We start from the raw sequence: 12788 nt of genomic DNA on the forward strand, positions 1-12788 counted from the left end.
CTCAATAACATTGCAATGAAATTTGTTTGAATTCAGTCATAATTTCAATTACACGTACACTCTGAATTTCTCACTTTAACAAAATTAACAGGTCAGCAGTTTACTGCTCTCCTATTTATTCTTGACTCTGATAAATGTGCATCATTAAATGTGTTACAAAAATCAGCATTTGTATTTTAGAAAGATTAAATCGCTACACCTTCACCGGAGCCTGCCTGTTTCAGTCTCTCCCCACCAGGTGCGTCTCCTGGGGCCTGTCGATGCGGAAGAGCAGCTCGGCAGGCAGGAGGTAACCCAGGTACTGCACGCTGTCGGGGCTGGTGTCCTGGTGGTAGTGGCCTCCTTCCCCGTGGTGGCTGAAACAGTGGGTGTGCTCCACACGCAGATCGAAGCCCTGTCACCACAGAAAGGCCCAGGAACACACGTTCAGGTGAACAGTGTTTAGAAGTCCTGGGACGGTCTCTCCTTGATGCGTATTTCCACACATCTCGGAGCCCGCTCCAACCATTAAGAAGTGAAAACTTGAAAGATGTTTGTGAAACTAATAAGACAAAAGAAGAAGCTTTACCATACGACATCAGAGAGAAAAGAATTTAGAAAACCTGACAGCCCTAAACTTTTGGTGTCAATCCATCAGAGATTTCCTTCCTTTCTTTCTCTACCTTCCTTCCTTTCCCTTCCCTCCTTCCCCTTCCTTTCTTCCTTCCTTTCCCTACTGTTCTCTCTTTCCCTACCTTTCCATTTCTTTCTTTCTTGCTTTCTTGCTTTCTTTCCCTTTCTGTTGGGATTAAATAAAGCAGTCATACCAAGGAACACCTACTGGAAATCAGAACCCCTTTGCACTGAATGCCACAGACCCATGTGATAAAGGGACAATGTCTGCTCCAATTCTGAGAGCCAGCTTAGATGAAAATGGGAATAGTGAACAAAAGAACAACTAGCATACTAAACTGAGATCAACCCCACCAGTTTTATGTATGACAGGATCATAGAATGGTTTGGGTTGGAAGGGACCTCAAAGATCATCTAGTTCCAACCTCCCTGCCATGGGCAGGGACACCCTCCACTAGACCAGGTAGCCCAAAGCCCCATCCAACCTGGCCTTGAACACTTCCAGGGAGGGGGCATCTACAACTTCTCTGGGCAAACTGTTCCACTGCCTCACCACCCTCAGAGTAAAAAGTTTCTTCCTAATATCTAGTCTAAATCTACCCTCCTTCAGCTTAAGGCCATTACCCCTTGTCCTATCACTACTCTTCCTGATAAAAAGTCCCTCCCCATCTTTCCCATAGGCCCCTTTAGGTACTGGAAGGCCACAATTAGGTCTCCCTGGAGCCTTCTCTTCTCCAGGCTGAACAACCCCAACTCTCTCAGCCTGTCTTCATAGGAGAGGTGCTCCAGCCCCCAGTCATCTTTGTGGGCCCTCTTCTGGACTTGCTTCAACAGCTCCACGTCCTCCTTATACTCAGGACCCCAGAGCTGGACGCAGTACTGCAGGTGGGGTCTCACAAGGGGGAGAATCACCTCCCTTGACCTGCTGGCCACACTTCTTTTTATGCAGCTGAGGATACAGTTGTCTTTCTGGGCTGGAAGAGGATACTGATGAGAAATGCTATAGCATTTGAATGCCATATTCTACTGCTTTCTCTGTAGTGACACTCCAACATTTCCAAAACCATAGGCTTATCCAAGTGCTAATGAGCTTGCAGTGGATACAGATGGGAATAACCCAGCTGCAGCCTCTACACAAGCTGCATTGGTTCTGAACGGAGCAGCTGTTGATGGCTGTTTTCCAAGTACTCATCAGTTGATTCTGGGAAGAGGCACACAATTTAGCCTTAGGCCAAAGGCTGCCACATAAAGACACAATAGAGTCACACCCTTGAACATATCTAAGCCTACAGCATGTCTCATTTAACTCTGGAAAAATATTTTTATATTACTTATGACTGCATTGTTATGTATAAAACAGTCATTTTCATCTATGGTTTCCTGGTTACTCTTAAATAAATAGTCTCCCTAATGATAAACATCTTAATGGTTTTTGAAACCAGATTGGTTTTTTATCCTGAATTGTTTGTCATTGAATTTAGTGCTTGTGAAAGATGCTAGGTAACTTTCTAGTATGAGGCTTTGCAGACTTCAATTTGCATTGGCAATTATGAGACACATGCTTCACATGTTTCGACACAGCATTAGCAGAGACTTCTTACGAAAGTGAAGTACATGAACACGTAGCTGAACAAGCTTCCATGCTCTTGACATTTCTCCTGGTGTAGCCAACAGTGAAGGCAAACAATGCTGTTGGGTTTGGGACACAAACATGCACAATTGCAATTGCAACTGAACCATTAATTTCAATCCACTATGAACAGCTACTAGGTTTCAGAACAAATTGACCTAGCCTCAATTCAAACCAGTGGCAGAAATGAGAAGCTGCTATTTCATTACATCACCTCTGGAAGAGTTTAACACAATATATCCACAGTCCTGTTCTTAAAAGGGAAATCACATCCAAGACAAAATTCATTACAAGTCTCAGTTTACACTTAGAAAGGAGAAACAGACTCACTGGATCTCTGGAAACTATTACTGTCTGGCAAATCAGTGGAGCCTTCATTTCAAAGAATTTGAGCCAGTTGTTCACATCCTCATCGGTATTCAGAGGGCAGGCAGAAAATTCTGGAGGCTACAGCAAAAGTAAAAGCTTTGTAAGTGAAAGGAAGACACTTGTATCAAGATATTTTTCTCTATCAACTTTCCTTCACTTTTCTCCTCCCCACTATTCTGTTCACATTCCTTCTTGCCTAAAAGAAGCTCACCAGTGCCCATTACTGTGTTTCTGCCAGAAATTCAAGCAACCAGAATATTGCTTCTTTCATTGCACAGGTATTGGGAGAACTACTCAAGTGAGGATTTGCCTCCTGGTACATTTTAGAAGCTCAGTTATTTTAAAAAAGTCTATTGTTTCTTATAAGTATCATCTCAGTTCATGTATTTCATTTAAATTCATTTTACAATAGTTCTATGGTTCTTTAGCTGCCCATGGATTTCAAAAGAAAAGATGACAGTATTAAGGTCAAGTAATACAGCATCACTAGTTTTGTAACATCAGTTTTGTAATGTCAGCTCCTTACGTTAATACACTGCTTATCCTAACAGTTTATGCATACATTTAAAATACAAAACAAAGTCAAGGCACTAAGTTGTTACACCCTGATTTATACTGCTGTTTTCAGAAGGATGAAAAAAGTTATACGAATTGAGAACAACTTACCATAATGTGAATCTTGGCTTTCCCCTTCTGAATGATAAATGTACCTCCCATCCCAACTGGCTTTTCTCCATAGTGTTTCTCTAGAATTTGTCTCAGACAAGACACAAAGTTAAGTTCTCCAGTTCTTCCATTGGCTTTCACTTCAATGACCTGGAAAATAAAGTTAATTTGTCACTGCTGTCTCCCGCTGCAACAGTCTGCAAAGGTCTGTGAAAGCTGCTCTGAAATTCTCCCAAGCTTATAACCCAAGACTACTTTTTGAAAATGAGAGTTTCCCTGCAAGTGCTGCTCCACTTTCATCCTTCCGGTACCTCACCAACATTCTTTCCTGACTTTCTGTTCAATGCTAGCTTTGCCTGTGAAGAGTGCTGGGCAGCAAGTCATTTCCTCACACATGAGGCAATGATACGAGCAACCCCTTTCTGTCCACCAGCTGGCTTTCACTCTGCTATAAAGAAACTCTTGGAAACAAAGACTGCTTAGTTTCCATGCAGTAGTCAGGTTTTTGACTGCTCTGACCACACCTCTTTGTGCTACCTGTGTTGGGGGCAGCACTTCTACAAAAAACTAGACAAGAGCCCAGACTTGATTTACACAAGTCCATTGTACAACCGTTACCTTGAATCACTGCTAGTTTGGAATGGATTTGGATGGATGATTTATGATAGAAAAGTTTTAGTAAACTAATACTTATCCCTCAAAAATTCAAATGCCTCTGTCTCCACCAATTCTTCCCCTCCTTATCTTTGGATAATTTTTTCATGGAATTACTACTTTACTATTATCACAGAAAACACTGGACACTGAAACATGAGTTTCCCTTCAGCCACAAAGCTCTACAAGCAAAGTCACCTTTGATCCAAGTACGTACCTTACCAGGTTGGCCCTCACTGGCATAAAGGTTGGCCAACAGCCCAAACTCACAGTCACTATATTTACTGCTGTACTTCTCAAGCAGGCACCCTTTATCTGCAGGATTTATCTGAGCAATGTAGCTCCCATTTACAGCAGGCTTTTTTTCACTCTTAGTTTGAACAATAGGGATAAGCTGAGAAAAAGAACATGTAAGAATAAGTCAAGTAAGTCAATCAGAACATGTAAGAATCAGTCAAATGAACAGAAGTCACATAAATGCAATTTAAGCTTTGGACCATGATCCCAAGAAATAATCCCCTTTGTCACACAGCTCAGTCTCTCAGGATAAGGTCTATACTGGTAAGAAAAATGCACTAATATTGTAATGTAACTGAAAACACCAGAAAACAGTTTACTTTTTCTGGACAGTTAAATTTAATGTTATGTGAAGGTAAATGCTAGTGTTAAAAACGAATAAATAAAAGAAGAAGAAAAAAAAAAAAAGACTAACCATTGAGATCTGAGGCCTGCATGCAAATATTGGAATTCTATGTAATACTTTCTCAGTGTACAGTGGTAATCACTATTACAGTGACCCAAATTTAATGCTGAGCTGGACTATCTCATCTGCCAATAAATGCATCAAAAGGAGATGGCAAGACCAGAGGTTTATGCTTGAAAAGATTATGACTAACCAAAGCCTCCACTGGCAGTAGTTTTCATCTTCTGCCTCTCCAGCAGGTGATCATTTTGTTTGTGGCATTTTTAAAATTTACAGTGGTAAAACAAAGCCATCCAAGAAGGCAAAAGGCAGGGAGTATTTCGAAGGCATTTACCAGTAACTTTGACAAGCATTTCTAAATCTTGTCACTAAAACCTCTGGTCAGGTCTTTGCCAATCAGTTTCAAAAAATCATGTTTCTTACACACTTCAAAGCAATCACATGCTTCCTGGAGAATTACAAGTTAAAAATTAATCTTTATTATCTGGATAGCATGCACCTCATTGGATGGCCCTCATCTGAATTCCTTCTAATGTGTTTTATGTGCTTTTGGCATGAATGGTGTTTATTAAATGTTTAGTTGTAAATGGGAAATACCCAGCATGATACTGCTCTACTATTATACTTCCATGAATTCATTGAGAACCATCCCACTTATTTACTGACCTCAGCATTTACTCCAAGAATCTTAGATGAAGCAGCTCCAGCTCCAAGAATGAAAGCTCCAGGCAATTCTATGTCTTTTGCAACTGTATTTAGATCGTAAACCTACAAAAGAGAAACAATCCTTTGATTTTGGTGTGGTGCTGTGATTCAGAATTGTCATTCTGTTCACTGTAACCTCTGGATACATTTAATTCACAATGCCCTCATTAGTATTTTGGATAATTACGCTGAACACAGTTTCTGAACATCACAACATTTGGTACTAAGAAATTGGGCACATGTCCATTTGTTTTCTGAAACCTAGAGTCTGTCTGTATGTTCCCCTGCCATTCTACCCAAAAACTGAATTATTGTTCTTATTGAAATTTATATTTGTGTAAAATAAAAAATGGAAGGGAATATCCTATAGAGACAGATGGGGTGAGGTGTCAGAAAGGAGGCGTGATATTCCTGGAAAAGGACAGTAATGTGAATCCAGCATTGGCCTGAAAATGCAAATACAGCCAGTTTTTACAAAGAAGTGTGGCTGTGACTTGAAATCCCAGGCATGCAGCAAGCATAAACATGCAGACAAGCCCCTTGATTAGTAGTTCCTTCCATGGCTCCTGTCACAGATGTATGTTTCCAAAACTATCTTGTATTTGCGGGCAGGAGAAGATGAACCATGACATGCTGGTTTTGCTACGATGTGTAAGATCTCCTGACACAGTCTATGTTTAACACACATCAGAATCAATCTCATAAAACACTGAAAAGCAAGTCTCTCACAACTGGAATCTTACAGTATCCGTTAGTCCTTAGTTTTGTTTATATTTCAGCAAGACATTGCTTTTCTTTTGACAAATGTATTAAACCCCACAGCTAGAAGAAAAACTCACTTTTTCTTTCTGTACAACAGGTATGAGGTAAGGAACACCTCCCACATCTGCTATTCTAGGCTTTCCGCAGATTCCTGGAAGAATACAGCCAGTTAGCTTGGTAAAATATTTTTTTCCTAATAATCAAAACTGCATTTCCTAAATGAGCATGCAGTTGAACCCACCAAAGAACTGGTTCCTCAAACTTCTAAACTCCTTTGAGAACACTATTTCCCTAGCATGCCTAGATAAAATGTTGCACTATTAAGAAGTCCAAGGACAGTAGGCCCAAAAATTATCTACAGTAGGATTTAAGGCTAGGCAACCTGTTGTAAAATTAACAGTCTCTAAGCACAAAAGAAATATTACAGTGGGCAACAACTGCCATTTGCCAGTTCTCTAGTAAGGTGCCCTCATCACACAGTGGATACCTCCACTGGGACTCCACTTGCAAAACTTCAGCAAAGCTGGATGCCCACGTCTCAGGACAATTCTTCCCACTTATTTGGACATGTATTTTAAGAAGGGATGAACCACCTTCTGGAGGTGTTTCTTTCACTACATTGATGACAGAGGGAACTCAGATGAGTAGCACAGATGACATGTCTGTCTTCCAGACAGCTAATGTCAAAGATGATGCATCTCACTCAGAATACGACAGTTTCAGTTTGCTGACATATATGAATGGCAGGAATTTAAAAATTAATGTAAGCACAACTCCTTAGGTTCAGATAGTGATGGGCATGGATCTAAAAATTTTCTCCATCTGGAAGATAACAACTTCATTTCAAAGTTTTTTCAGTACACAAAATAAATCTTATGAAATAAGTGAGTATTGCAATCATAGGTTAAGAAAAAAAATTATGATAACTTGATAATTACTTGTCCTTGTTCATACATCAACTAGGAAGCAAATCCGGGAATAAAATGTAGCTTTCCTCTCATGCATATTCTTTACCTGAAAAACAATTTAAGCTCTCCCAACACCTTTAGAAGATCAAAACCAAGTAGGATCAGGTAGAAAGAACTGGAGAAGTCGTAGTGGAAGGCAGGAATGCTAGGTTACCTTTAGCAGGAAAGTTGAAGGGTTCCTGAGTCAAATCAGGACAGTCTACAACAGAGACTTGAGCATCAGCAAAATTTTCTTTAAGGCCTTTCTGCAAAACTATAGTAAAGAATAATGGCAAAGTTATTGACAATGAAAAATTACCAAGATTTTGACAAGTTACTAACAACAATAAATATATCTGTTTAGGCTTTATTTCAGCAAGATACATTAAAGGACTTACGCTTACCCTAAGTAACTCCATTGATTTAAATGTTATGGTCTGTAGGCGCTTGCTTCCCAAGTCAGAACTTCAGAGAAGAGCAAAAGCTTGTTCAGCTACCACATTAATTCATTTTAAGAATTTTAAAAACCTTTTAAAAGAATTTTAAAAACCTAGTAGCACTAGGAGCAGCACAGTGTGAAGTAACATGGGTAAACTTAAACCACGTTCAGCGGTGGTTTTGCTTCACAAGAGCAGACAATTATGATCATGGTCAAGTACCATGCAAGAGCAAAGGAGGAAGTAAGTTTTAACTGAAGTGACAATCAGTACTTGAAATACATTTAACTAGACCGTTTGCAATTGCTTGATTATAATCTCAGACTGTCTCTGTTGTCTGGAAACTTCTGCTGTGACAGGAGATTGCCTGTCATGTTTACATTCATGTAGAGATTTTTCTGGCAAGTGCCCCTGTTAGTACAAGACAGATAATGAATGCTGCTGATGCTAATGAACAGCCCCAAATCTAAACCTTTGGGTTTACTTCATATGAATGTTTTTAGGCTCAAAACCTGCAAAGTCACTCAAACAACAGGGAGGATTCTGACTTAGACAAGTTCACTGTTTGGAAAGAACTTCCAAACCTTAATTGAATGTGTGATTGCCTTCACATACGCCACTTCAAATACAGTGTTAAAAGGTCAAAGTTCTTTCATTCCTAGGGATCCGCTTTGACAGTTGTCTCAAACTAAAGAATAGAAAATCCAGTCTGTGATCTCAAATCAGGCAGTTCCTTATTTATTCAGAGGGCTTTCCTGTGCCTTTGTTTCCTCCAGTCACGGTTTCAGCCATACCCCATTTCTCGGGAGCAGACTTACCAAGCTGTTGACCACAACAGTCAGTAGAATGTACTTGGCAGGTTTATAAATACATCTCAGGACCTTCCAGTAAGTGGAAAAGGACAAGAAAAGGGCACTCCTCAAATTATACTCAAGAGCTGAACAGCAACAAAATTCACAGCTTACAGGAGATCCTCAGGACAGAGAGGGAGAAAAAAGGAAAATTCTGCTTCGTGATCCATCTTTTCTGCCACTGTTTTAAGCTGCTTTACTGCAAGTACACACTGTTCTCAGCTGAGCCCACAGGTCTACAGCAGCCCTGGCCTGACAGCTACTGGGTGACAAAAGCACTGAGAACCACCCAGGGTACTGCTGGGATCACATTTTCTCAAAGCATGGACATGTCATACTGACACAGATTTGGGAAAGTGGCAAACTGAACTTGAGGAACTCTCTGAAAGAAAAAAAAAACCAAAACCAAACCTTTAGTACATCTGCTGCAGGAGACAGACTACCAGAAGAAATAACACCTTTCTACTAGGGAAAGAAAAGAAGCTTATGAGCAGGTGGGTTGGATCAAATCACCTCCAGAGGTCCCTTCCAACCTCAACCACTCTGTTACTCTGAGCACCTTTTGTGAAGGCTTTGGAAAGAAACGAACTAAATAAAATGTTCACTGCAGCCTGGTTCTAGGGCAATCACCAAAAGAGGAGCCAACTAGGTTCAAGCCAGGGCCCCTTGCTACAAAAGATACTGAAGTGTTGGAGAGTGTGCAAAGAGCAATGAAGCTGGTGAAGGGTCTAGAGCACAAGTCTTATGAGGAGCGGCTGAGGGAACTGGGGGTTGTTCAGCCTGGAGAAAAGGGGGCTGAGGGGAGACTTTATTGCTCTTTAAAACTACCTGAAAGGAGGTTGTAGCCAGGTCTCTTCTCCCAAGTAACAAGCAATAGGACAAGGGAAAATGGCCTCAAGTTGTGCCAGGGGAGGTTTAGATTGGATATTAGGAAAAATTTATTCACAGAAAGGGTTGTCAATCACTGGAACAGGCTGCCCAGGGACATAGTTGAGTCACCATCCCTGAAGGTATTTAAAAGATGTGTAGATGTGGCACTTAGGGACATGGTTTAGTGGTGGACTTGGCAGTGCTAAGTTAAAGGTTGGACTCTATGATCTTAAGGGTCTTTTCCAACCTAAACGATTCTATGATTCTAAGCAAGAGGACCTGCCATGCTATACTGCACCTTGTCAGCTGTGTTTTGAGTAATCCTGAAAGAGAAAGAAATACTGGAGGGTAGAGGAGGACAGATGATCCTGTATGTGTAAATAGGTTCAGTCTGTAATTGTCAAACTTTCACAACCTCTGCAGAAATCTGCAAATGCAGCAGACTGTTTTAAAGGGTTTGAGAGCCTGTTTGTGTGCTTAAGTATCACTTGGGGTTTGGGGGAGGAGTCATTGTTTGTTTTAAAGAAATAATAGCATATAGAAAAATAGTGCTTTTCTTTACATCTCAGTGTGCCAAGAGCAGGAACTTTCTGCACGTACTAACCATAGAAAGGTTTTGATAAGAGCTTTAAGATAAGTTTGAAGAGTACATTATAAGTTTGTAAAAAGTTACACGCTACATGACTTACCCCCTGCAAGCTCCTCCAAACTTGGAACGTGAAAAGCAAACCTTTCGACTTTGGCCATTTCCTAATTGGTGCTGATTTCTTCACGTAACAAGTTACAATGTACCACGCTGTAGGAACAACTGATCTGTCAAGAAGGATAATAGTTTAATGAGTAAAACAAGCTGGTTTCAATATGTTATTTATTTTTCAATTTCACTCAAGAATACATAGACAAGAGTAGAATTGTAGTTCTGCCATCGAAGGAAAGACTAACAGCTTCAATATTAATATTAATTTTCTTACGTGCTGTGGAAGAAGATGTGTCTGTCAGCTCTATAGCTGGTTCAGAGCATTACATATGCTAGTCCTCAAGCTTACAACTGGGAGTTGGCAAAACACATCCTAAGCTGAGTCTAGTTCAAGGGACAGGTCAGGAGATTTATCTGCCCTTTCTAAGCCTGGAGTCATAATTTGTTTTTGAAAAAAAACTGTGCTTTTCTGAGCACATTAGCTGCTTCCTCAGGTCTTCCCTACCTTAATGTTTACTTTTCCAGCATCGGCTATGGTGGACTTTCAACCTCAGCTGTGACATGGTCTCCAACTGATTCTGGGCATGTGTTTCCCCTTCCAGAGGGGAACAGGATAGCAGCAAAATATAAAACAACAGCAGCAAGTTCTGCATAACAGAAAGTTTTGTTTGAACGTAAGTTTAAGAACCCCTTTACAAATGAACTATATTTCAGTCAAGCTTGCAACAGCAAAGTTACCTACTATGGCAAACCACTAGCTCAGGGCAGAAACAGCTGATTATATGCTACCTCTAAATCAGCCACAGCAATCATTAACTCCTTAGGCACATGCCTGCTGCACACAGCAGAAAATGGGTCCCACTTATCCAGATCTCAGGCCTTAGAGGAAAAAGCCAAAAAATGAATTACATTCCCAGACCTGACCGAGCTTTTGTTAGGAAGGACTATGAAGTGAGCTAGCTGTTTATGCATACTTTCTATTTTAAATATATCCTAGCTTTTATAATTGTTGAAAATCATTAACTGTTCTTATACCATAGGCCTCTCAAGTCTGCATAAAGGAAAAAAAACCCTGCAGGAAAAAAAAAAAAGTTGGGAAATCATACCAGTCCCGTAACTGAAGTCTTTGAGCTCAAAGTCCAGCCACCTCAAATTACTGCGGTAGCAAGTCGTAGAGAAAGGCAGAAAGACAGCTACCTGTGTATAGTAATTCTCATCTTAGTTGGTCTTATCCATCTCCACTGGTGACCCCCTCCCTCCTCTGGCTGTGGAGGAGAAAATAACAGGCTGGATTTGGTACCTCTGGTAGAAGCCTACTGTCAGATGGAGTGAATCAGACTCCAAGACTGTAAGTGTGCACCAAACACAAAAAGGGAGTAATTCAGTCAGAGAAAGAAAGTGAAAAGATGGCTGTGGCAGCATTGTTTTAGATGATTCTCATCCCCTAAAGAACACTTTGCCATGTCCAGGAGGCTGTGCCAGCACTCAAGACACCAGCTGAAAAAGTCCTGAAACAGACTGAGAAGACAGGCTAGAACTACTGTTCTCTGCAAAAGGCAGAGGCAGGACTTTGACACAGTTCAAATAAGTAGGCTCAGATATAACTTCTAGACAATCACCTGCTGTTTAGAAGACAGTAGTCAGCTCCCCACAATCAAAAAAGGAGGGAGAGATTGTGGAAAAAGCGGGATGTACCATAATAAACCCAATGTGATTGCTAGACAATAATCCTTACCGGGAAGGACACAAGATCGCAGTGAGCGCATTCACGGGGCAGTTTGTGTGGTGTGAGAGAGGAAGAACCTGAAAGGAGACAACAACATACAATTACTATCCATCCTGGTAGGGTGGAGTGACATTGAATTACTACAGAAGACTTTCAAAAGACCAAACGCAAATGCTAAAAGGATGATAAGATTATTGGATCTGGGACGGTAGAACAAGAAATGAGAGAACAAGCATATAAAAAGACTTCAGAAGTCTATATTTTTGAAGCAGGAAGAAAACATCAGAGAGAGTAGTCAAGGGCCGGGAGAATGCAGATGAAGTGGGAACTATTATATTAATGGGGTGGGGGGACTTGTCTGTTATCAAAACCTGAATTAAAACTGGTTTTGAGGGTAGAAGCAAAAAAGGAAAGGTTATAGGCAGGCTAGAGATGAGTCATGGTGAAGGGAAAAAGAAATACCAGGGGAAATTTGACAATGGTAGTCAGAGAAGAGAAATGTAGCAATGACACCAAGAGCAGCACAACATCTACAGATGGGTCCGCAGAGGTTGTATTCCTCAGCCGGGGTCATGCAAGGAGATCCGTACGCGGCAGAAGGCGGCTGCAGGACAGCAGAGGGACCCGCTTCAGCAGCTGGCATTTGGGGAAGGGGTGGATCATGGCAGGGCCAGGTGAGACTGGGGGCCTTAGGAAGTACATGCAGGCAGTCAAAGGCAGCAAAAAGAGCGCTGGAGTGAAGAAACACTAAAGCTGACACCGCACTTGGCATGGCTGCGAGAGGAAAGAAGGGATTTATTCAGGCTAGAGCCGCAGGCTCGGGGGAGGGTGGGTGGCGGAGGGAAAGAGGCAGGACAGCAGCAACGAGAGGCCGACCGGTGCAACAAGCAGCTCCTTGGAGTCTCACACCGAGCGGGAAGCGCGGGAACTGCGCCCTGAAGAGAACCTTCCGGGCAAGGCGGGGAGCGCTTTAAGAGGAAAACTGCCGGGAGCGCCGCCCGAGCCCTCAAAAGCACTGGCTGACAGTCCCCGGCCCCCCACCCGGCCGCCGCCAGCGCCTGACCGCACGTACCTGCCCCGCTGTCCGGGCTGCGCGGCGGCACTGCCCGCCCCCACCGTGGGCCGGCCCCGGGGACAGGACAGCCCATCCCATCCCATC

At 41.9% G+C, this 12788-nt stretch overlaps 1 protein-coding gene across 2 annotated transcripts; it reads right to left on the minus strand.

Annotated features, from left to right (window-relative positions):
* Positions 1 to 5: 5 nt before the first annotated feature.
* On the minus strand, positions 6 to 12767 carry C1H11orf54 (chromosome 1 C11orf54 homolog). 2 transcript variants are annotated; one of them, XM_054812928.1, is made up of 10 exons: positions 12702 to 12767; positions 11639 to 11706; positions 9896 to 10019; positions 7224 to 7322; positions 6179 to 6252; positions 5301 to 5402; positions 4149 to 4325; positions 3278 to 3427; positions 2573 to 2689; positions 6 to 394 (listed from the first exon to the last, which is right to left on the minus strand). In XM_054812928.1, the coding sequence occupies exons 3-10, from the start codon at positions 9951 to 9953 to the stop codon at positions 221 to 223; spliced, it is 951 nt and encodes a 316-aa protein (XP_054668903.1). In that variant the 5' UTR covers positions 9954 to 10019; positions 11639 to 11706; positions 12702 to 12767; the 3' UTR covers positions 6 to 220. The 2 variants fall into 2 exon arrangements, with proteins under 2 accessions (XP_054668903.1, XP_054668904.1); XM_054812929.1 differs by lacking the exons at positions 11639 to 11706; positions 12702 to 12767 and adding an exon at positions 10409 to 10545.
* Positions 12768 to 12788: the final 21 nt, after the last annotated feature.

The sequence above is a fragment of the Grus americana genome, chromosome 1 (assembly GCF_028858705.1).
Source record: "Grus americana isolate bGruAme1 chromosome 1, bGruAme1.mat, whole genome shotgun sequence".
NCBI lineage: Eukaryota > Metazoa > Chordata > Aves > Gruiformes > Gruidae > Grus > Grus americana.